The 26,077-nt window shown below is 41.2% G+C and overlaps 1 protein-coding gene and 2 long non-coding RNA genes across 5 annotated transcripts; all 3 read right to left on the bottom strand.

Moving 5' to 3' along the window:
* Positions 1-3,446: 3,446 nt before the first annotated feature.
* LOC143519494 (uncharacterized) lies at positions 3,447-11,751 on the bottom strand. 3 transcript variants are annotated; one of them, XR_013132462.1, is made up of 5 exons: positions 11,672-11,751; positions 6,138-6,247; positions 4,007-4,135; positions 3,765-3,842; positions 3,447-3,627 (listed from the first exon to the last, which is right to left on the bottom strand). It is a non-coding gene; the product is annotated as an uncharacterized LOC143519494 (long non-coding RNA). The 3 variants fall into 3 exon arrangements; XR_013132456.1 differs by lacking the exon at positions 11,672-11,751 and adding an exon at positions 8,228-8,336; XR_013132446.1 differs by lacking the exons at positions 6,138-6,247; positions 11,672-11,751 and adding an exon at positions 4,231-4,288.
* A 1,317-nt stretch (positions 11,752-13,068) lies between these two features.
* LOC143526412 (uncharacterized) lies at positions 13,069-19,924 on the bottom strand. Its single transcript, XR_013133855.1, has 4 exons — positions 19,661-19,924; positions 17,152-17,276; positions 13,448-13,610; positions 13,069-13,208 (listed from the first exon to the last, which is right to left on the bottom strand). It is a non-coding gene; the product is annotated as an uncharacterized LOC143526412 (long non-coding RNA).
* A 4,513-nt stretch (positions 19,925-24,437) lies between these two features.
* Positions 24,438-25,994, bottom strand: s100b (S100 calcium binding protein, beta (neural)). The gene is made up of 3 exons (XM_077012886.1): positions 25,883-25,994; positions 25,425-25,607; positions 24,438-25,019 (listed from the first exon to the last, which is right to left on the bottom strand). The coding sequence occupies exons 2-3, from the start codon at positions 25,560-25,562 to the stop codon at positions 24,870-24,872; spliced, it is 288 nt and encodes a 95-aa protein (XP_076869001.1). The 5' UTR covers positions 25,563-25,607; positions 25,883-25,994; the 3' UTR covers positions 24,438-24,869.
* Positions 25,995-26,077: the final 83 nt, after the last annotated feature.

Genomic DNA, 26,077 nt, shown 5'->3' with positions numbered 1-26,077 from the left:
TCTCCTTCTCTCTCCTCCTCTCTCCTCCTCCCTCCTTCTCTCTTCTTCTCTCTCCTCCTCTCTCCTTCTCTCTCCTCCTCTCTCCTTCTTTCTCCTCCTCTCTCCTCCTCCTCTCCTTCTCTCTCCTTCTCTCTCCTCCTCTCTCCTTCTTTCTCCTCCTCTCCTCCTCCTCCTCTCCTTCTCTCTCCTCCTCTCTCCTCCTCCTCTCCTCTTCTCTCCTCCTCTCTCCTTTTATGCCCTGAAGGGTCTGAGGGTGCCTCAGATTTTCATTTTGACCTCCCCTGTTTGGCAGCTATAGTCTAACGAGGTTCCAGCAAGCGTAGGAATATCCCGACGCCTCGCCCAATGCCACGCCCCCTTGCCCGATGCCACGCCCCACGCCACGCCCCCTCGCCTGACGCCTCGCCCAATGCCACGCCCGATGTCACGCCCGACGCCACGCCCCCTCGCCTGACGCCACGCCCGACGCCACGCCCGACGCCCCTCGCCCCAGCCATGTGCGAGTGCTCTCGGTATATTTCACACGCGTATGTATTCCTCTCGTAGGTAGTGGCGCAGAGAACAGCAGGGCCTCTAGCAACTTTTCCTTCTTTTCTGTATCCGACGCGGCACCATCGGTACGGCTGCTTGCACTTCTAATTTATTATCATCATCTTTATTTTTGATGAGCTATTTCTGCGTGTTTCAAACATTTTTAGGACATGATGTGTTTTGTTTTTTTTCACATGTAACGGATTTCTGAAGTATGCTCGCACCTTTGGTATGTGATGTGTTTTTGGACAGGTGTTACAACAGCGCATCGAAAGGAAGAGAGGAAGGAGAAGCGAGCAATAACGAGGAGTGTGGGAGAGAGTACGCCTGCTTCATGATGCACTCGTGATACTGTAGACAGACACAGACAGACAGACAGACAGATCGATCAATCTCCATATTGAGAGGATAAGCTCCAACCCTCTTTCGATGTGCCATGTTTTCCGTATGGTTCCTCTCTTCCTTTGAGTTGGAGCATTATTCCGGGACTGAGCGGTGGCTGAGATTCTGGTCGCAGAGCCCGTGGTGCATGCTGGGGCTTTTTAATGACCTCACACAAAGCCCAACACCCTCGGGGGTCAGGGGAAGGACGCCCGAGTGTCCGGCCCGCTAGCGCTAGGTGACCAGGGCTGGCCCAGGTGCCACTCCAATTCCACCGTGCCCCATTTCCTGGTGAGAGTGAGTGTAGCTTCATATTAAACCAGTCAATCTATATTATTTTTTTATTATATGATTTCTATAAAGTTGCCCCTTCCTGTAGGAGGCGCTGTATGGCAATAGCAATGCACCTTAAGTATGTGCACCCACGTACGTGTTATCAGATGTCCCCTGTGGGCTGGGAACATCGCGGAAGCGTCCTCTCATCACAGGGCTGCTCACAGGCTAACACGGGTCGCTCTGGGACAGCTGGTTCCGTGCTGGGGTCTAACATCCCTCAGAAGCCCTCAGGGCATCTCACTAGAAGTGCAAACACACACACACACTTGCACGCACACACACACATCGATATGTACATGTGCACATGCAGTCTTAAGCATCAAGTACACTGGTATGCATAGGTATGCACACACAAACACACACACACACACACACACACACACAACTGACCATGCGGCCTCGGCCCCTTCCCAAGTGGCCACAGTGGAGGTTGTCTAGGAAGCCAAGGTGTGGCTTTCACAGGTGGGCTAATTATTCTCGCGCTGTCAGAACTGCAGCGGACCATGTAGCAGTAACCTCTGTGCAATCCCCAGAACACGCATAGCCTTTACTTAATATTACATCTCACACCTTGGGTGACCAAGCAGCACCCATACGTTGCTGCTGCTGCTGTGTGTGTGTGTGTGTGTGTGTGTGTGTGTGTGTGTGTGTGTGTGTGTGTGTGTGTGTGTGTGTCACCTTCGTATTTTTTTCTTCAACTGTGGAAGTACAGAAAGCAAAAGGATAAGTTTGAAATGGGCATTTGCACTAGCGGTGCATAATTTGTGTTAGTGGAAGCATGTGTGTGAGTGGTATTCGTGCATTGATATTTGTGTGTGGTATTTGCATGGGTGTGTGTGGTATTTGTGCATGGGTGTGTATGTGTGGCAAGTGAATTTTTTATTTCTTTACAGAAATCTGATTCAAGTGAAAATGAGAGATTAAATGAGACACACACAACACACAGACACGGATATGCACAGAAAGCCTTAAGCACCTTGAATACTTGAGCACATCTCTGTACACACAAACACTCTCTCTCACTCACACACACACACACACACACACACAACTATCTGATGTATAACTGACATGAGTTTTGTGTGCATGGTGACCAGGTGTGTTTCTCTGTCCTGGCACAAGTGTCCCAGCTCTGTCACTGCACCACACACACACACACACACACACACACACACACACACATACGCGTTTTCGTGAAATATCAGAACACCAGGGGAAACCATACCAAATGGGGACATGCCTTTCTGAGTATTCTAGAAACACAACAAGCAAGATTTTTGTTGCATATAGCACCCACATGATGTCTATCTGTTGATTTTTTCACTAAGTGCTTATTACAAAAAGCTGAGATTTTTCTGGTTTAAGGTATATTTTAGGACAGTTTCAGGTTTATGTTCATTTCTAGGACATGTACGCACACACTCATTTAAGTCTCACACTACCAACATAATAAGGACATAGTAAATACAAGGACCAAGTTACACACTTGGTACAGTACAAGTCAAGGACACACTAGCCACAGATTAAGAAACACAAAACAGGTGAGACGAATGATGTTTTTGAATCTAAATGAGTCCATCAATGTTTTAAAAGTGTGATATCCTGAAACCAAAGTGCTTTACTCTAGCATTTACAGAAGTAAATGTTCTGGCCTTATTCACAAAAACAAGAGCAGTAGGTTGTTAATTGCAAATCCTTTATATAGTCATATTTCCTGCATTTATAAAAGTGAAGTTTCAATACTTTGCATTAAATAATACAAATCACCAGGAATCCAGCTTTACTTTACTGTTTTTAATTCAGTTCTGAACCACATTTTGATTTCTGCATGCCATATGCATATCTGCCACATACACTACCAATCTGGTAAACTTAAAACTTTGCTAGTTTTAATAAGGGCCAATTCACATAATGAAAATCTCATCACCTACTAATCCCATGACTAACTGACTGTCCTAAAATTAGTCACTGTGATCACTACTGATTACATACTGTTCAAAATGGGAAATTATTTAATAAATAAAAATGCACTCAAAAAGGAAATAAAATGAATAAGCAGATGAAGTGCAAACAAAGCAGATAAAGTGCAACGAATTGTCCTGAAAAGTGTAACTGAGGTTAAACAATTTTAAGAAACTTTATTTAAGAAAAATCTTGGAGACTACAAACTCTGTCTTTTTTTCAGAGCCACTATTCGGTTTTTCACATAGTATTTGAGGGCAGTCCAGTCACGGTGTTTAAGAGCATCAGGTTCAGATAGTAGGCATGAGACACAGTCTCTCTTACCAGGAACTTGGCAACTGTTTATAAATCGCATTAGATGTTTCTCAACAGCTTGTACCTCATCATCTGACCACTTCTTCTTGCTCTGTGTGATGCCTGCAGACAAATGTACTGTGAAATGCACTCCCAGTTCTCACACAAGCACAAATACAGTAAATGCTAAATGTTTGAAAACCTATAACTGCAGATTACATACAAAAAAACTAAACAAAACATAGTTTAAGTTTCTTTACCAGTAGTCTGTGTGGAATGTTGATGACTTTGGTCAAGAGACAAGTCATGTTTCCGCTTCATCCCTTTATTACCCCGATCTTAAAGAACAGGAAATGTTATCTTAAATATAAGTATACATGTGGACATTTCATGAACATGCAAAGACATTGTCATAAGTCAAACCATGAGACAATTTTGATCAAACATATGCCTACATGAAAGATAATGAAGCTAATAGAGGACAAAAAATGAGCTAGCTTACCATGTGGATTTGAGAACTGTGCACTTTCAGAGGGTGATGGTTCAGGAGTTCTGGAGCTACAGCTTGGCTGAGGATCATCTGACTCTGCCTCATCACTTGATGTATCAGCATTAGAGTCTTCAATTTCATCTGATCAAGAAAAAAAAAAAAAACATTTGCATACATACATACATACATATATACACACACACACACAGTTTTTACATATTATAAAAGTTCCCTACCTTGTGGATTAATGACAATTTCATCTAACGTAGCACCCTGGAATTCTGATAGTGTCCCTCGTTCCATTCTAATAAGAAGCTTGCTCATTTTGGCAAGTTGCAAAGTACTTTCAGGTAAACGGTAGTATTGGCGATGAATCCTAATGTCATGCCCCAAAAAACTGGCAAGCTGATCCATTTCATTGTCTTTCAAATTCAACACCGTTGACAGAGTTGCAATCTGCTTCCTTAATTTTGTGGATGAAAGGGCTGATGGATTTCTTGCACCACAGGATTCTCCAAACTCACGCAGAACATCTGATCCACGATAAGATGAAAGAGCGTTTGGACGTGCAAACAGGTGTACATTCTCCTCCGGAACCTGACAGATATCTCTATGCTGGACGAGGAGGTCCATGCAATTGACCATATCAGGTGTCAGCAGCACAGCCACCTTCCTGCCCCTCTTGCCACGAATTTCTACTCTTTGGAAGTGTTCACACAGCTTCTTTTCAAAATCACTAAGACCAGAGGCAAGGTCTTCATGAACTGGTGATTTTACTCTTGAAACATAAGACTCCAGCTTCATCCTTGAAGCCTCTCCACCCCTCCTTCTGTTAAAAAGTATGACTTTGGCAAGCACCAACTTGCATAAGCTTGCATAGGTTTTGACATCAGAGTGGTCCTTCAAAGCATGCTGATATTTTGTCATCTCAGTATTTAAAAAGGAGTGCAAAGTTTTGACGTCTTCTGTGAAGGGCAAAACCTGAGGTTTGTTCATTTTTGCCTCATTAAGAGTTGTTCCTGCTGCTGCTGAAATGGACTCATTCCATTTATGCTCTTGGAGAACCCTGAAGCTGCGTGCATCCTCAGCCAGCCTCTCTCTGCCCGTTATTATTGCACTGCATTCCACTGAAGTTGCTATTTTTGATAAACTGTGGCCAAGCTTCAGAGCCAACGATGGAATCCTGTAAGTGTTGGTCTCCTCACAATGCCCAGAAACAGCTCTCACAGATTTTATGACATGGGGAAAATTTGATGGCAAGACAAAATCTTCCATAGACCGAATAGGTGTCAGTCTTCTTGCCTCCAAGAGTAGACGTCCCACCTCTCTCATTTTTTGACGAATGTAATCATTCTTTGTGGAACTTGGGTTCAGCTTGTTGAACATCTGTTCTCCAAAAAGTAATATGTATTTATCATTTCTAATTACAGCAGAAACTTCATCATGTTTCATTTGACACATAACAGTTTTCCAAAATGCTTTGCTAACATCAGGAGGAACACGTGCCATGCAGTTGAGTGACTGAACCATCTTTTTTCTATTCCCAGGCTCATCAACTTTAGGGTTCTGTGGACAGTTTCTAATATGCCTCCAGAGTGACTTCCTTGCATATAGACCCTGGCAGTGTATACAGTGCGTAAACTCTTGAGTGGATCCTAGTTTCTGAGGTCTCCTACGGGCAACCAAATCTCCTTTGCCACTACTTGATATCAAAGCATTATGCAAAAAATTGCCTCTGGTGGTCAACAAACGTAATCGAACTCGTCTTTCTTTTGATTTCTTATCAAAGCTGAATGCTTTTGCTACGTCTGGTTCATTGTGATGTACATACTGCAGGTGTCTTGATATTTTAGAGTATGGCTTCTCACAATAAAGGCAGTACTGCTTCTTTGCGTATCGCCAGCTTTTACTTGAGGTTGGCATTGGAACTACATGAACACAACCCTGATCTGAAGGGGTGCTGGTATCAGGTTCTGTAGGACAGCTTTCACGTGAGCTACTTGCATGAATTTCTGAAGAAGACACTTGACACTGGGAGTTGACAGCTTTGACTGCCCCCTTTTGCTGGATTCGTGTTAACACACTGTCTTTATCATTGTTTCTCTTTAGTTTTTTGGGCGAAATATTACTCAGCATGTCAGACCTGCTACAGCTGGAAAGGTCTGAAGATTCACTGTCTATATTTGGTTCATAGTCTTCATCACTGTAGTCTGTACATTCAGAGTAATCAGTGGATTCATCCATGACAGCAGTCTAAAAAGATAGAACAATGAAAAATGCATAGATGACTACTTTTACACCCATCACAAATTACCATATTTTCCGGACTATAAGGCGCACCTAAAAGCCAAAAATTTTCCCAGAAATCGGATGTGCGCCTTATAATCCGGTGCGCCTTATACAAGTACTGAGTTCCGATATCTGACACAGGAACGTAATACGTACAGAACGTACCCCACGTAAACCAATCAAAGAACACTACGTAATACGTACAGTACCAGTACTTACGCTTACCTACAGGTATGCTGCAAAATAACATTTGTTTTTCCAGAACCCTCGAAAATGGCACCAGTGAAGAGACACGTTTACGAGGCACACTTAAAGCTACAGGCTATCAGTTATGCAGCTGTAAACGGGAATAGAGCAGCTGCGATACAATTTGGCATAAATGAATCTGTCACGTAGGGCTACGCCCCCTCTCCTAGCTGTCACTCCGGTTTCCCTTGTTCCCTCGTGTGTGTGTTGTTCCCTGCTCCTCGATCCCGCCCAGCTCGTCTGTTGCCCCGGTTTCCCTTGTCTGCCACGCCTTGTTATCATCGTCCTCACCTGTGTCTTGTTAGTTCCATGTTTATATAGTCCCTGTATTTCCCCCAGTCTGGTTATCGGTTGTTTTGTGCTATGCATGTATCTCTGTTCACGTTCGCGGTCTCTTGTGTTTGTATTCGTGTTTCCCCGTGTGTTTCAGCCTGTTCCGTTTTCCCTGCCGGGTTTTTGTGAGTACTCCTTGTGTTAAAATGTCATTGTTCAATGTTCGGACTCCCTTAATAATCTGACCCATGCCATCCTTTTTGACTCAGAGTTTGGAATTTCCCTTAATAAATCTCGCTTTCCTCAGCGTTTGTGTCCGCCTCCCTGCTCTGCGCTACGCAGAACGTTACAGAATCTATGGTTTGGAAATGGACGAAACAGGAAAATGAACTGCGTCAAGTAAAGAAGTCGAGACAGAGATTTCATTTCGTTTTCACTTTTTTCCACACATCACTATCCCTGCTGATCTGACTATGTGTGCTCATCTCACAGACAACGTTAAAAGGCAAGTGAAGAAAATTAATTCTGAGCTTGCCGTCATTCCGGGAGGATTAAACAAACAACTCCAACCGCTGGACATTGGCGTAAATGGGGCATTTAAAGTTGCGAGTGGCGTGGGAGCAATGGATGATAGACGGCGAACACACGTTTACTAAAACTGGAAGGCAGCGGCGGGCGAGTTACGAGTTATGCCACCGTTTGTGAATGTATTGTGGACGCGTGGGCCAAAGTTTCTGCTGTAACTGTTGTCCGAGCTTTCGCGAAAGCCGGCCTCATTGCTGAACAGCTACCTGGCAACGAGACTGACTCAGACATTGATGAGCGGGAACCCGGAGTGCTCGTTAGTGAAATTGCGCAGCTTTTTAATTCAGACACAGAAGATGAGGACTTTGATGGATTTGTGGGAGAAGAGGAGAAGAAAATTGTGTGTGTTTTGTCAAGTAGTATAATAAACTTTTAAAAATCACCGTTTCGCGTCCTTTACTTTTCTTGTAGACCGTATGTTTTAGCATGTGCCTAATATGGTGCCGTACAGAATACCGGTAAGTACTGTACAGAAATAGTGTCCGTAATTGAGACTGTGCCTTATAGTACGGTGCGCCTTATACGTGGGTCAAATACAGAAAGAGACCCCGTAATTCAGAATGCGCCTTATAATACGGTGCACCTTATAGTCTGGAAAATATGGTATCTGAAGGGATCTGCAGATGTATGTAGCAATGTAATGTAAAATTAATCTCCTACAAACAGGCTTTTGCAATTTGAGTAGGTCAACAAATCTCACAACACAACGCAATTGAATGTTATTTTAAGACTTCCAAAAAGCACTTGAAAGAAATTATCAGATTAAAACTTGTTATAAATGTGTTCATATTATACTAAGTAAATATATTTCTAAAGAATGCACAACCAACTCAAATTTACCCATTCAGCAGGAAGGACAGGTGTGCACCCATCAGAAGCCAGTGAGGGTTCAGGTTCACCAGGAGATCTGGTCATTTTGTCTTCTTGCATGTCACTGCTGACATTCTAAATGAACACACATATTTCATAATCACCATTAATAATGCCACAATAGCAGAAAAAACACAATTAGTAGTTAAAGCAGGATCAATTACAGTTTATTAAACATCAATTACGCCAAGGTGAATAATTAGGACCACACACACACACACACTTTCAGGTCCAGTCCAATATCAGGACAAGTTACACTTCAAGCAGGTCGGAATTGGTAAATATGCTCTCTGCACATCTCAACTATTGTAAAACTATGTAAAAATAAAAATTCCATTGCTATCAAATTTACCCATTCAGCAGGAGGGACAGGTGTGCACCCATCAGAAGCCAGTGAGGGTTCAGGTTCACCAGGAGATCTGGTCATTTTGTCTTTTTGCATGTCACTGCTGACATTCTAAATGAACACACATATTTCATAATCACCATTAATAATGCCACAATAGCAGAAAAAACACAATTAGTAGTTAAAGCAGGATCAATTACAGTTTATTAAACATCAATTACGCCAAGGTGAATAATTAGGACCACACACACACACACACACACACTTTCAGGTCCAGTCCAATATCAGGACAAGTTACACTTCAAGCAGGTCGGAATTGGTAAATATGCTCTCTGCACATCTCAACTATTGTAAAACTATGTAAAAATAAAAATTCCATTGCTATCAAATTTACCCATTCAGCAGGAGGGACAGGTGTGCACCCATCAGAAGCCAGTGAGGGTTCAGGTTCACCAGGAGATCTGGTCATTTTGTCTTTTTGCATGTCACTGCTGACATTCTAAATGAACACACATATTTCATAATCACCATTAATAATGCCACAATAGCAGAAAAAACACAATTAGTAGTTAAAGCAGGATCAATTACAGTTTATTAAACATCAATTACGCCAAGGTGAATAATTAGGACCACACACACACACACTTTCAGGTCCAGTCCAATATCAGGACAAGTTACACTTCAAGCAGGTCAGAATTGGTGAAATATGCTCTCTGCACATCTCAACTATTGTAAAACTATGTAAAAATAAAAATTCCATTGCTATCAAATTTACCCATTCAGCAGGAGGGACAGGTGTGCACCCATCAGAAGCCAGTGAGGGTTCAGGTTCACCAGGAGATCTGGTCATTTTGTCTTCTTGCATGTCACTGCTGACATTCTAAATGAACACACATATTTCATAATCACCATTAATAATGCCACAATAGCAGAAAAAACACAATTAGTAGTTAAAGCAGGATCAATTACAGTTTATTAAACATCAATTACGCCAAGGTGAATAATTAGGACCACACACACACACACTTTCAGGTCCAGTCCAATATCAGGACAAGTTACACTTCAAGCAGGTCGGAATTGGTGAAATATGCTCTCTGCACATCTCACCTATTGTAAAACTATGTAAAAATAAAAATTCCATTGCTATCAAATTTACCCATTCAGCAGGAGGGACAGGTGTGCACCCATCAGAAGCCAGTGAGGGTTCAGGTTCACCAGGAGATCTGGTCATTTTGTCTTCTTGCATGTCACTGCTGACATTCTAAATGAACACACATATTTCATAATCACCATTAATAATGCCACAATAGCAGAAAAAACACAATTAGTAGTTAAAGCAGGATCAATTACAGTTTATTAAACATCAATTACGCCAAGGTGAATAATTAGGACCACACACACACACACACTTTCAGGTCCAGTCCAATATCAGGACAAGTTACACTTCAAGCAGGTCAGAATTGGTGAAATATGCTCTCTGCACATCTCAACTATTGTAAAACTATGTAAAAATAAAAATTCCATTGCTATCAAATTTACCCATTCAGCAGGAGGGACAGGTGTGCACCCATCAGAAGCCAGTGAGGGTTCAGGTTCACCAGGAGATCTGGTCATTTTGTCTTCTTGCATGTCACTGCTGACATTCTAAATGAACACACATATTTCATAATCACCATTAATAATGCCACAATAGCAGAAAAAACACAATTAGTAGTTAAAACAGGATCAATTACAGTTTATTAAACATCAATTACGCCAAGGTGAATAATTAGGACCACACACACACACTTTCAGGTCCAGTCCAATATCAGGACAAGTTACACTTCAAGCAGGTCAGAATTGGTGAAATGTGCTCTCTGCACATCTTAACTATTGTAAAACTATGTAAAAATAAAAATTCCATTGCTATCAAATTTACCCATTCAGCAGGAGGGACAGGTGTGCACCCATCAGAAGCCAGTGAGGGTTCAGGTTCACCAGGAGATCTGGTCATTTTGTCTTCTTGCATGTCACTGCTGACATTCTAAATGAACACACATATTTCATAATCACCATTAATAATGCCACAATAGCAGAAAAAACACAATTAGTAGTTAAAGCAGGATCAATTACAGTTTATTAAACATCAATTACGCCAAGGTGAATAATTAGGACCACACACACACACACACACACACACTTTCAGGTCCAGTCCAATATCAGGACAAGTTACACTTCAAGCAGGTCGGAATTGGTAAATATGCTCTCTGCACATCTCAACTATTGTAAAACTATGTAAAAATAAAAATTCCATTGCTATCAAATTTACCCATTCAGCAGGAGGGACAGGTGTGCACCCATCAGAAGCCAGTGAGGGTTCAGGTTCACCAGGAGATCTGGTCATTTTGTCTTCTTGCATGTCACTGCTGACATTCTAAATGAACACACATATTTCATAATCACCATTAATAATGCCACAATAGCAGAAAAAACACAATTAGTAGTTAAAGCAGGATCAATTACAGTTTATTAAACATCAATTACGCCAAGGTGAATAATTAGGACCACACACACACTTTCAGGTCCAGTCCAATATCAGGACAAGTTACACTTCAAGCAGGTCGGAATTGGTGAAATGTGCTCTCTGCACATCTCAACTATTGTAAAACTATGTAAAAATAAAAATTCCATTGCTATCAAATTTACCCATTCAGCAGGAGGGACAGGTGTGCACCCATCAGAAGCCAGTGAGGGTTCAGGTTCACCAGGAGATCTGGTCATTTTGTCTTCTTGCATGTCACTGCTGACATTCTAAATGAACACACATATTTCATAATCACCATTAATAATGTCACAATAGCAGAAAAAACACAATTAGTAGTTAAAGCAGGATCAATTACAGTTTATTAAACATCAATTACGCCAAGGTGAATAATTAGGACCACACACACACACACACTTTCAGGTCCAGTCCAATATCAGGACAAGTTACACTTCAAGCAGGTCAGAATTGGTGAAATGTGCTCTCTGCACATCTTAACTATTGTAAAACTAGGTAAAAATAAAAATTCCATTGCTATCAAATTTACCCATTCAGCAGGAGGGCCAGGTGTGCACCCATCAGAAGCCAGTGAGGGTTCAGGTTCACCAGGAGATCTGGTCATTTTGTCTTTTTGCATGTCACTGCTGACATTCTAAATGAACACACATATTTCATAATCACCATTAATAATGCCACAATAGCAGAAAAAACACAATTAGTAGTTAAAACAGGATCAATTACAGTTTATTAAACATCAATTACGCTAAGGTGAATAATTAGGACCACACACACACACTTTCAGGTCCAGTCCAATATCAGGACAAGTTACACTTCAAGCAGGTCAGAACTGGTGAAATATGCTCTCTGCACATCTCAACTATTGTAAAACTATGTAAAAATAAAAATTCCATTGCTATCAAATTTACCCATTCAGCAGGAGGGACAGGTGTGCACCCATCAGAAGGCAGTGAGGGTTCAGGTTCACCAGGAGATCTGGTCATTTTGTCTTCTTGCATGTCACTGCTGACATTCTAAATGAACACACATATTTCATAATCACCATTAATAATGCCACAATAGCAGAAAAAACACAATTAGTAGTTAAAGCAGGATCAATTACAGTTTATTAAACATCAATTACGCCAAGGTGAATAATTAGGACCACACACACACTTTCAGGTCCAGTCCAATATCAGGACAATTTACACTTCAAGCTGATCAGAATTGGTGAAATATGCTCTCTGCACATCTCAGTTATTGTAAAACTATGTAAAAATACAAATTCCATTGCTATCTTAAACATTATTGGCAAAAACTAAATGTGTTTAGTACATAGAAAAAAACAGCAAAACAATTACACAAACAATTAGGACATCACACAGACAACTGTTATGACATTGTAGACTCTACACCAGGCTAAAAATTTCCCATTAAGAATTTTTTGCCATCAACCTTCAGAAAATTTATTAATAAAAAGTCAAAGCACATTAAGGCTTAGCAGGTTATTTAAATTTCACCCCAACAGTGCCTTTGAATGTTATTTCAGGACATCTAAGTGAGTGTTGAGTATATAGACAGATTGTACCTGTGAAATAGTGTTTATTTGTTCCAGTCTCTCAGAAGCCAGAGAAGGTTCAGGTTCACCAAAACGTTTTTTCTGTAACATGTCTTTCTTTGAAATATTAACTTTAAACTTTTATGACAAAACAAAGTCAATTAGTATACAAAATCATGTAAAATTGTGTAACATTTTACTAACATTCAGCTAAACACCGTCATCCATCACATCTCTATCTCAGATACAAAAACAAACTACCCAAACAGGTGCCCAAATATGGTGCAAGAGATGATCGTTCCCATATATTGTTTTTCAGTGTTTTTTTTTACTCACCAGTGAACGCCACGGCCAAGCACTGTCTCCATAATCGTATGTTATTTCTTTCCCCGGGAGTATATTCTTGATCGCGAATAAACACAGGTGTGGCCTGCCATTAACTACAATTTTCTTCATTTTACAGTTGGCATTTTTTGCATCATCATTCACAAGCCTGCCAAGTGTTCCATCCTCTTCAGAAGCATCAATGCTGAAAGAAACATTCTTATCTTAGATGTATTCCACTCAATACATGAACATTGATGGATTAGTAGTACGTTACAGGAAATATACCAATTGCACAAAATATTTTAATATCTACTATAGATAAACGCCTGAAAAAATAAAAATACAAATCAGCACATTTCAGGCACAATGTGATTTTATCTTGCATGCAAGTTAGCAACTAGACTAACAGAGAAATGTTTAGAAATTTACAGCGTGACGTACCACCATGAGCTTCCATTCCACTCAAAGTCAAACAAAAACCCATTTTGTTTTTCTGTATATCTTCTTTGTCTTTTAAAACTCTCCTTTTGTGAAATAAGTTTTCCTTTATATTCAAGCACAAAGCATCCACTCTCAATGTGCATGAGGGCAAACACTCCCCTTCCTAAAATAGAACAGAAATTAAATGCAAAGGACATTTTTGTTTAATTTAAAGACAATGAATCTAAAATGCAAAGATTTTGGAGGATGCTGCTGCTAAATAAAGAGCTCTAACATGTACATTGATCATGTAAGCAGAGGACAGTAACGACTAAGCATCTTCAGGCATCAAATAGAAATGGTTGTATAAAATAACCAACAAATTATTGGGTTAAAAAAAGTAATTGAGATATATGTTGCAAAGGGCTGCAGAACAGTACCCAGGGCTGCTGGATCTAAAGCTGACAAGGATATAATCTGCTACGGTACATTTCAAAACTAGTTGGTCAGGGTGTAAGGATGAGGTTGGTTGGTTGGTCAGGGTGTAAGGATGAGGTTGGTTGGTTGGTCAGGGTGTAAGGATGAGGTTGGTTGGTTGGTCAGGGTGTAAGAATGAGGTTGGTTGGTTGGTCAGGGTGTAAGGATGAGGTTGGTTGGTTGGTCAGGGTGTAAGGATGAGGTTGGTTGGTTGGTCAGGGTGTAAGGATGAGGTTGGTTGGCTGGTCAGGGTGTAAGGATGAGGTTGGTTGGTTGGTCAGGGTGTAAGGATGAGGTTGGTTGGTTGGTCAGGGTGTAAGGATGAGGTTGGTTGGTTGGTCAGGGTGTAAGGATGAGGTTGGTTGGTTGGTTGGTCAGGGTGTAAGGATGAGGTTGGTTGGTTGGTTGGTCAGGGTGTAAGGATGAGGTTGGTTGGTCAGGGTGTAAGGATGAGGTTGGTTGGTTGGTCAGGGTGTAAGGATGAGGTTGGTTGGTTGGTCAGGGTGTAAGGATGAGGTTGGTTGGTTGGTCAGGGTGTAAGGATGAGGTTGGTTGGTTGGTCAGGGTGTAAGGATGAGGTTGGTTGGTTGGTTGGTTGGTTGGTCAGGGTGTAAGGATGAGGTTGGTTGGTTGGTTGGTCAGGGTGTAAGGATGAGGTTGGTTGGTTGGTCAGGGTGTAAGGATGAGGTTGGTTGGTTGGTCAGGGTGTAAGGATGAGGTTGGTTGGTTGGTTGGTCAGGGTGTAAGGATGAGGTTGGTTGGTCAGGGTGTAAGGATGAGGTTGGTTGGTTGGTCAGGGTGTAAGGATGAGGTTGGTTGGTTGGTCAGGGTGTAAGGATGAGGTTGGTTGGTTGGTCAGGGTGTAAGGATGAGGTTGGTTGGTTGGTCAGGGTGTAAGGATGAGGTTGGTTGGTTGGTCAGGGTGTAAGGATGAGGTTGGTTGGTTGGTCAGGGTGTAAGAATGAGGTTGGTTGGTTGGTCAGGGTGTAAGGATGAGGTTGGTTGGTTGGTCAGGGTGTAAGGATGAGGTTGGTTGGTTGGTCAGGGTGTAAGGATGAGGTTGGTTGGTTGGTCAGGGTGTAAGAATGAGGTTGGTTGGTTGGTTGGTCAGGGTGTAAGGATGAGGTTGGTTGGCTGGTCAGGGTGTAAGGATGAGGTTGGTTGGTTGGTCAGGGTGTAAGGATGAGGTTGGTTGGTTGGTCAGGGTGTAAGAATGAGGTTGGTTGGTTGGTCAGGGTGTAAGGATGAGGTTGGTTGGTCAGGGTGTAAGGATGAGGTTGGTTGGTTGGTCAGGGTGTAAGGATGAGGTTGGTTGGTTGGTCAGGGTGTAAGAATGAGGTTGGTTGGTTGGCTGGTCAGGGTGTAAGGATGAGGTTGGTTGGCTGGTCAGGGTGTAAGGATGAGGTTGGTTGGTTGGTCAGGGTGTAAGAATGAGGTTGGTTGGTTGGTCAGGGTGTAAGAATGAGGTTGGTTGGTCAGGGTGTAAGAATGAGGTTGGTTGGTTAGGGTGTAAGAATGAGGTTGGTTGGTTGGTCAGGGTGTAAGGATGAGGTTGGTTGGTTGGTCAGGGTGTAAGGATGAGGTTGGTTGGTTGGTCAGGGTGTAAGAATGAGGTTGGTTGGTTGGTCAGGGTGTAAGAATGAGGTTGGTTGGTTGGTTGGTCAGGGTGTAAGGATGAGGTTGGTTGGTCAGGGTGTAAGGATGAGGTTGGTTGGTCAGGGTGTAAGAATGAGGTTGGTTGGTTGGTTGGTCAGGGTGTAAGGATGAGGTTGGTTGGTCAGGGTGTAAGGATGAGGTTGGTTGGTTGGTCAGGGTGTAAGGATGAGGTTGGTTGGTCAGGGTGTGGCCACTCTGGGATCTCTGTGCTTTACACCGTGGTCCCGGGGGAACTGAATTTTCCACTTGTGGGATCAATAAAGTTTAAGTTTAGTTTAAGGATGAGGTTGGTTGGTCAGGGTGTAAGGATGAGGTAATAAAGCTAGAGTGGAGTCCGTGAGTTATAGTTACACAGGGTGCCTTATAGCATAGGTGGACATTAACAGTGCAAGTGGGGCTGGGGATGGCGTTAGTCACTGGGTGTGTATAACGTATCAAGGGGTGGGTGTGACGCAACCGCAAGTTTTAAAATAATTTATTAAATGAAATAAACACAATAGAACCAAGGAGAACAATCAGGTAGAAGGGGATGTACACTAAAGGGTACATAAACTTAATGACACAGCAAACAAGCAACACACTACCAGAACAAAAATATTAAACATGCTACCAGAGACCTAGTTCAACTCAAGACGACAGACATACAAGCAACCACGAATGCATATTTCTAATATAATCAACCGAGATAAAAGAACAGAATAAAACATACGGTTTTAAACACTAGGGGTACAGAACACAGGAATCTAGTTACTGTGTTCGTGTTATATTCTTAAATGCAGAACACTTATCGGGAGGGTGGAATGACGGAAGGACAACGCTAGACTGAAAGCATAAAACTACGAGAGAATAACCAGGTAGGGAACACTAGATCAGGGAAAATAGACTATGGCAAAAGACAATGAGCTCAGAGGGAAACAGAAATGTCACGGGCAAGTAGGAAACATGGTAAGGAACATAAGGAAGACCAAACAGAACTGACCAAACCGGAATACTGGGGAAGCAAGGGAGAAACGATAAGCAGGCAAGGAGATCAGCGCACAGGAAAACAGGTAGATGTAAAAACACAAAGCACTCTAGAAAACGAAACCTAGACAAAGACAGAGAGACTACACGGAATGGAGAGCAGAGCAAGGCAGGGCAGGATAAAGGAGTACTCACAAACACAATGACTGACGCAGATGGCTGAAACAGAAGGACTAAAATACACTGGGACAGGGAAACTAAACAAGACACAGGTGGGAACACTGAGGACAGGGGCGTGACAGACAGAAGGGAACTATGGCAATGGGGAAACAAGGCAGGACAATCGAGGGGGGTGGAGTTGGGCATGACAGTGTGCCAGTATGGATCTATTCTGTAATTAGTGTTTGATGATGAAATAGGTAAAAATTTATATGGAACTGGTGGGACGGAGTACACATTAACGGTGTCAATGGGGCCAGGTGTAGACTGGGTATGGTGGTGTGGGCTTAATGTAGTGAAATGTGGATGAAGAGATGTGTCTACTTGAAAACCTTCAATTAAGAACTTCACCTTCATGTGCTAAACCAAATCATGAAGTCATTAGGGAAAACTCATGAATTAAGGCTTACCTTTATATGCATTTATGAGTCTTTCTTCAAACCAAGGTTTATCTTTTTGAGAAATAACATGCCCAGTAGCATCTTCTACCGGACTAAGCCTGGTTCTTCTTTTTGACATGTTTGTACAGGATTGTCTAGGGACAATAAAATTCTGAATTACATGGAAATAAACATTAAATGTTCATTCATTTTAGGTCAGCCTAAAAACATCTTAATTCCAATTCCAATCTTAATTCCAATAAAAAATTCTAGAAGCATAATAACTTCAAAACAAACACAAAAAGGCCCTCGTGCTTTTCAGAATACTGGATGTTCTTTTTGAATATGTAGACCAGACACTGACAATTTTTACAGCTTTAACTTAAATATGTTGCCTTTATGTTGATCGCCTCTAAAATATGTATTTGGAAATATCAATACATAAATACTTTAGATAATTCCAGTAAGTGAATGTCTGTTTATCGTTGCTTCTTTAAAACTGCAATTAACCATTATTTCCTAAACTAAAGTTGAGTTAAAAAAAAAAAAACAAAAAAAACCCTATTTTCACAGCACTATTTATAAAGCGATTCGTTCTCACAGAATACCTCACTCTGCTTCCTCTGCTCCCCTCCCCCACTCTGCAAAGCTCAAAACGTAACTGGCACCCCTCCCCCATTCTAATGCAGACAGGATTAGGGTTACAGATCTCAATCGACTAAATATTTGGTATGTTTCTAGAAATGTTCAAAATATACATTTTCCTAACAATTACATACATATATATATATATATATATATACATACATTATATATATATATATATATATATATATATATATATATATATATATATATATATATATAAATTATATATATATATATATATATATATATATATATATATATATATATATATATATATATATATATATATATATATATATATAAATTCTGCACAACTCTCTGACGTCCGCCATTTCACAACTGCAAACGTCACCAGTGCACCTTCCCCCACCCGAACAGCAACTTGCACTGCCCAGCTAAATCCCTCAAAGTTCAGAACTCGCCACTCTAGCCCTAACCCTAACTCCTCCCCCTCTCTGCTTAGTCTCCACCCCTCCCCCACTCTGCAAAGCTGAGAAACGTAACTGGCACCCCTCCTCCCCCATTCTAATGCGGACAGGATTAGGGTTAGCGTATTACAGATCTCAATCGACAAAGTATTTGGAATATTTCTGGAAATGTTCAAAATATACATTCAAAATATACATTTTCCTAACAATTAAATAAGTTATATATGTGTAAATATATGTTTAAATTCAGCACAACTTTCTGACGTCCGCCATTTCACAACTGCAAACGTCACCAGTGCACCTTTCCCCACCCGAACAGCAACTTGCACTGCCCAGCTAAATCCCTCAAAGTTCAGAACTCGCCACTCTAACCCTAACCCTAACTCCTCCCCCTCTCTGCTTAGTCTCCACCCCTCCCCCACTCTGCAAAGCTGAGAAACGTAACTGGCACCCCTCCTCCCCCATTCTAATGCGGACAGGATTAGGGTTAGCGTATTACGATCTCAATCGACTAAGTATTTGGAATATTTCTGGAAATGTTCAAAATATACATTCAAAATATACATTTTCCTAACAATTAAATAAATTATATATGTGTAAATATATGTTTAAATTCAGCACAACTTTCTGACGTCCGCCATTACACAACTGTCTCCACCCTTCCCCCACTCTGCCGTGTTGAAAAAGCATGTAATACCGCTCGCACAAAGGAACTGAAACGGAGCCAGAGTAAAGCTGGGCATACACTGTACGATATTTTAAATGGTGTACTCAGCTCCATCTCAAACTGTACGACTAAATCGCAGGGTTTAAAAGGAGAGTCGGCTCGTAGAGCTGCTTCAACAGTGCGATACTCTCACGAGGAGCGATTTGAATATCAAACATGTTTGATATTCTTGCGACGCTGCGATTTCTGATCGGGAGTTGGTCGTGAGGTGTGAATCGCTCCTCGTTTACCTGTGTAAACTATACGATGCACGACACGCGATTGAGCCGAAACTCAGCCCGATAGCAAAGATAGTCACACAGTGAAAAATCGGCTGAAAATGGGCCAAAAATCGCACAGTGTACGCCCAGCTTTAAGCGGCGTGTAACAAAAACCCAATTATGATGACTGACGAGAGCTGAATCGACTAAGTGGAGATTTGGATATATCTAATTCGAAGATGTCAAATTTATTACATAATTTATATAAAAACAACTACATAACACGGATCCCTTGCTGTTACTTATACTGATAAAATAACTCGTAAAGAAATCTAAGTCTGATAAACTGGACGGACACTTGCCAGGTTAAACATACGAATTTAACAGCAAAGTGTTTCACTCTAGGTAACGCATTTAAAAGTAATTTGTTCTAAGCGCATGAAGAAAGAAAAACAAATTAATATAGACACGTATATAATAAGGTTGTCAAATACTCTAAAAACATTAACAAGAAAAAAATATGTTTTTTAACTTACCACATCCACGCAGGTAATAAAAGCTCTCCGTCCAACTTCTCCAATTTTCCCGGGAAAAACGTGACGTAATTTTGCCGCGAACGCTCGAAGGATTATTTGTTTATCTAATGAGTATTGGATGGATTGGATGCTTCCTAGTAGACTACTGACGTCACATCCGGGAATAGCTGACGCGTCTTCCGAAGTGTGCGTGGCTTTGCTTGCAGTTCCTCAATAATCCGCTGGTGGCGTGCACACACTTCAGCCAAATTGCCACACCCACACCCAGATTTGGTCTGACGATTGTTAAAATTTAGTACTTTCGCGATATCAATTACAGAGATACATTATACCTCTCTGAACACCGTAGCATCGTCAGAAAAGTTAGGACATGGTTTTTGGTACTGACTTTTACATGAGTCCTAACTTCGTGACTGTGTATTATGACATTTGTACTGATTTTTCACAAAAACAAACACACACACACACACACACACACACACACCTGCGCGCACACCCCACATTACTGCTTAGAGATGAGCGCTCAGCCAGGTGGCCAAGGAACACACTCACATTCCCTCACACACACAAACACACAGTCTGTGTACATGCACACACACACACACACACTCTTCTTTTTAAGGTTATTTATTTGATTTTTATTTTTTGTTTTTTTTTTTTGCTGTATTATGAAATTACCTCACCGACATTATCATATTGCAACTCCACTCCACCCAAACACATTCTTCATCTCTCCGACTCAGATTAATCTCCTCTCTTTAATAAATGACCGGAATCTCTGGCGTTTCCCTGGCAGTGGGGCTACAGTGCCACCTATCGGACATCGTTGGAATAGCAGCCTGTGAGAGGGCAGTTCCCCATTGTAAGACTCGTACTGGGACTCTGGGGGAGACGCAGGGTCTCTGAATGAGCAGGCCTCCAAGAGCAATAACATCTTTGTGAGAGATGAGAAACTCCCACAGCTCCTCCCAAACAGATGTGTGTAGAAACCTCTAGAGCCAGACTGCAGGGCCTCAACGCACCACAATCAATCTCATAGAATCAATTCAGCACGGCCGGCCTGGTGGGGTGAATGGCGCTGATAATGGCATCTGTAGAGGTGGAGTAAATCAGAGTGGAGCATAAACGCTAATGCTTGTGAACTCTTCAGAGGTACAGTTCAGTTTAAATAGACCACACACACACACACACACACACACACTCCCTGCAGCAGAGCATACGAATCTGTGTATTAAAGGCACTGTACGGACATAAGTCTGTGTTAAAGGCACTGTATCTACAGATGAATCTTCATGTTAAAGGCACTGTGGGGATATGAATCTGCATGTTAAAGGTTCTGTATGGATATGAGTCTGTGTCAAAGGTTTTCTATGGGTACGAGACTGTGTTAAAAGGGTTCTATAGAAATTCCTTATGTCTTGAATTAGTTGTTCCCTGGGTACAATAGGTAGGCTCTTAAAATTAGCCCAAGGTACATTCCCACTGAACTTTGAAACATGACAGCTGGCAATTCAGACTCTCCATAAAGTCAATTCATTAATTTCGGGATTCTTCCAAAGTGTTTGTGTAAAATATCTCTCTCTGGAAATATTTTGAATTAAAGCTGAAATAATCACTAATCCATTGCTTTAAAATTACAGGATGGCAAAGATTCAGTCCTTGCTGAAACTGCTGACAGAAATATGTGGTGATGTGTGGCATTGTGGGAAAACGAGTTTGAATGTCCAGCCTGAGTGTAAGTTTATCAAATAATGAACAGTTACTGCACAGACTCCAGACAGCAGTTTTAGTGCAGACCTGTATATTCTTAATGTAAAGTTAAAATGTAAAGGTAAACTTCATTAGATTTCTAATGGAAATCTTAAATATTTTGAAAACTAAAAAATGCTGCATGCAACAATATTCAATCAATATAGCCAAGTATTTTACATGTTTAGCAGACTCCCTTATCCAAAGCAACTTAAAATTGTGTGCAAGTTCAATTCAAGTGAAAGCCATTACTCAGGGCCCAGCGGTGGTAACTTGGTAGTGGTGCAGCTTGAACTTGCAGACGTGTGATTACTCCAATTACTCCGACAAACCTCCAATTTTATTTCATCTGACCACAGAACCATATAGAACAATTTATGCTAGGTTATTCTGATTTGCTCCAATCCTACAGACAGCTGTGATGAGGTGAATCTTCAATGATTCCTCCTGGCCATTCTCCCATTCAGGCCAGTTGTATGCAGAGCTCTTTAAATCATTGCCTGGTGTACCTTCACTCCAGCCGCAGCCGGTGTGAAACACTTTTAAATGGATTATTAGCCTATCTGTAGCTTGCAGAGCTAGTGTTCTTCTTTGTAAGGGCATGCCTTGTCTAGACGGTGAGTGGATCATGCAGCTTCCATTTCCTTAAAATTGATCCAACATTGCTCCCTGGGATCTCCAAACACTTGGATATTATTTAATATTACTATATGTATTTGTCTTTAATTATAAAGGACATCTCTAATTTCTAACAACTCTTTGAAATCTCTGGTTTTAAGTATCAGGACGTATTAAAATATCATCTGATCCGTAGCAGGTCTTAAAATTAGATAAATACAATCTCGGATGGACAACAACAAACGACAAATTACACAGTGTCATTATTTCTTTAACAAAATGGAGAAGCGGTGTGTGGAAAAAGTAAGTAGCAAGCAGATGCTGCTAACCAAACAAACTTGATTAATTGATCATCAACGCATGTAAGCACCTCCATAAAAGCACGATTATATGAAGGTTTGGAGCATTCAGGTGTGTTGTAACACAATGCCAAGAAAAAAAGACGTCAGCTATGACTGTTCACGTGCAAGTGTTGATGCCATTCAAGCTGGGAAGGCTAATAGGGTCATTCCCAAACAATTTGAAGTCTATGATTCTACAGCACAAAAGACGCTTCACAAATGAGAAACATTCTAGACAGTTGCCAATCGCCCCCTTGGAGTGGATGTTCGAGCAAAGTCACTCCAAGTTCAGACTGTGCTCTGGTCAGAGATTCTACAGGTCTCTGTTAGCATGCTAAATGTTCATGACAGTACAATTAGAAGAAAAAAAACTGAGTGTGGCTTGTTTGGAAGAGTTGTCAAGAGAAAGCCTCTTATTTCTAAAAAGCTCCTGGCAGAAGAGCTTCAGTTTGCCAAGTTTCATCTTTACAAACCACAAACCTTTGCAACATCCTTTGGACAGATGAAACTAAAGTGGTGATGTTTGTTTGGCCATAATTCACAGTGCCACATTTGAAGAAACGCAGCATATTGGCACAAACACCTCATACCAATTTTTAAGCGTTATGGTGGAGTGGGACTGGAGCCACAGGACCTGGGCACCTTGCAGTCGCCGAGTCCACCATGAACTCCTCTGCATAACAAAGTAGTCTAGAGTCAAATGAGGCCATCTATCTGGCCAAAACTGGGTCATGCATCCCAATGATCCGAAACCCCACCAGCAAATCTAGAACGGCTGAGAAGGACAGGAATCAAACTGTAGTGGCCCAGTCAAAGTTCAGACCTCATGCCAACAGTAATGCTGTGACGAGACCTTGAAAGGTCTGTGATGAGACCTTGTTTATAAACGAATGCTCACGAACCTCAAAGAACCGAAGCAGCATTGTAAAGAAGAGTGGTCCGAAATGACAAGAATGTTGAGGAACTGAGTCCTGCAGAAATTATTAGTTCAGATTATTGCTGTGAAAGATGGTTCAAGAAGCTTTTGGTTCATGTGTACTTAAGTTTTTACCTGGTACATTGTTTCTCCATTTTGGCTTTATTTTTGTTTAAAATGACATGGTGGAAACTCTTGTGTTTTTCGTGTGAGGTTGTATTTATCTAGTTTTAAGACTGGCTAAGGAACAGATTGTTATATTTTGTCCTGATCTACAAAACCCTAAAATTCAAAGATGGATATTTTCACATGACAGGGTGTTTATATATTCACTGCAAAGTAAAATTAAAATACCTTTCATGCCACTGGGATGAACTAAGTTATCAGAATTGTCATTGATATGAAAGTATTAAATATTTTCCATATTTTCATAGTAAAATAAAATATTACTGTGATTCAAAGTACATGTGCTGATTAGATTTGTGATGTTTTACAACTGTATAGGTACATAAAAGTGTAGTGAAGGTAGACCATCATGCTTGTTGAAAGTTCCATGCTTTGCACACTTACGCAAAAAAGAGACACAAATTTCATTTCTGTCTTTTTATTTAAGTTCTTCAGAATACTAGGAAACTTTCCAAATTCAGGAAATGAATCAGCACTTTGTGAGAACAGAGGTTAAACAAACAAACAAAGTTCTGTCAGTTTCTTGTGGTTTACACCGACTCTTCTAGGGAGGCAAACTTGTGAAAACACGAAACCCAAACACATGCATTGCACTTCACACTTGGTGCACTTTGGTTGGCACCATTTTCTTTTACATTTGTGTTATTTTGGTGAATAAATACACCTCTTCATCTTATTCATTCCATTAAGAATGGCATGTTTCCCAACCAAAATCCACACGAATCTGTGTGTGAGTTGACAAATGTGTATAAATTGTGACTAACAGCATTTGAAAAAGTCATTTTGCAACAAAGCTCTAATTTTGGTTGTGATTTCTAACCCAATTAAGTACATTTGAAAGGTTTAGTAGGACAACCAACATAGGATGTCAGAGGAATAATTGAGTTTTATGCTTTGGTTGGTCTGGTTAAGCATCTGTGATTTGTCTAAATCTTGTTTGTTCTGTGTCAGCTCATCAGCATATCTCACTTAAATAGTCCTTAGTCCCATGAAATAATTCCATATTTTCACAGTGAAACAGAATATTACTAAAATTCAAACATGCAGTTCATTCACTATAGCACTGTATTAGTTTTTTTGTTTTTTTTTAACAAATAGCAGTTTGTTAAAGCAATTTGTTAGGATCAGATTTTGCCTAAATGAAACATCAGAAACAAACATCAGAAATAAATTACAGTGCACTTTTTACGCGCCCTTCCTTTCACATTTAAGGCCAATCAAAAATGTTTTCTTTTATTTCATATAGAAATCGTATACGGCAGCATCTTACCAATCAAACCTTCGGACGAACTGGCAGGAAAAGTGGAGATAATAACAATATACCCAATGTTATTGATCCTACGTGGTTAAACTATCTCAAATTGCTTTTTGCCTACAATTTCCGTTTCTGAACTCCGGTTCATTCGTCTTCGTGATGTTCGAAGAACTCGTGGCAACAAATGGTAACCATGGTTACGAAGGTCATAAACTCCTGGAAGTCGCATTCGGCGTCGCCGTCGGCGTCGAGGCTCTCCATGAGACTGTCCATCGTGGTCTGGTCCTTCACGTGCTGGAGACGGAGGGAGAGAGGGAGGCGTCGTGAGCCAGGGAGAGGGCAGAGAAAAGAGGGAGGGAGAGAAGGAGAGAGGCAGGCAGGGGCTAAGAATCAGTTTGGCTGTCCCAAGGGTGTGACCAGTTTTCACACTCCAAAACTTTATACATTCATAATGAAAGGACACAAAATATCGGTTCACATGTACATTTTTATGACCTCAGGCCCATGATCTAGTCAAATATCAGCTGGATTTCTCTTCACTGTTTTTATTCAAGTTAAAACATCGTTCTTTTTTGGTTTAGTGAATAAAAAGAAAATAATTAATCGTGTAACCCAAAGTGAGTGAAGCAGTGTGGAGACGGGGCGAGACAGGGGTGAGACGGGGTGAGACAGGGGCGAGACGGGGCGAGACACACCCACCTCGGTTAGCGATGGCAGCTCATGGGTCAGCAGGTCTTTCAGTTCGCTCTTCTTCAGTTTGTGCTTGTCTCCCTCTTTCTCCGAGTACTTGTGGAACACCTCGATGATGGTGGCCAGGCAGTTCTCCAGGTCCGTCATGATTTCTCCAGCTGCTTTTGAGCCAAAACCAGAGAGCAATGCGTTCTGGGGAAGAATTTCATATGTACTCTTATGTACAGAATCATAAAACTAGTGAAAAAAATGAAGTAGCATTTGATATTGGACGTTGAGACACAAAGTAGTCGATAATGCCAGTTTTTAAAGATCATCATTATAATTTTACATTTATTAGCAGAGGTATTCTTATAAGGGAGTGTTACCTCTAAGCTTTTTAAATACTTTACCAATATCAAAGAACTCTTTGTACTGGAGCAAACTGAAGTAAGATGAGGAGAGAGAGTCGGGGGAGAGGGACTTACCAGGGCAGCGAGTGTGTGAGCCGCGCGGTGTGTGTGTGAGGGACGGAGAGTGAGGGGGAGCGGGGCCCGTGTATTTATACGCTCACTCTGCAAGGCCTGCCACAAGCACACATCCTCACTGCCAATCTCCTGAGTGGACCAATGAGAACCTGACCTCTTCTCACTCCACACACACACACACACACAAGCAAGCGC

This window comes from Brachyhypopomus gauderio, chromosome 1 (assembly GCF_052324685.1).
Source record: "Brachyhypopomus gauderio isolate BG-103 chromosome 1, BGAUD_0.2, whole genome shotgun sequence".
Classification (NCBI taxonomy): domain Eukaryota; kingdom Metazoa; phylum Chordata; class Actinopteri; order Gymnotiformes; family Hypopomidae; genus Brachyhypopomus; species Brachyhypopomus gauderio.
This window is presented reverse-complemented; position numbering and strand designations above follow the sequence as displayed.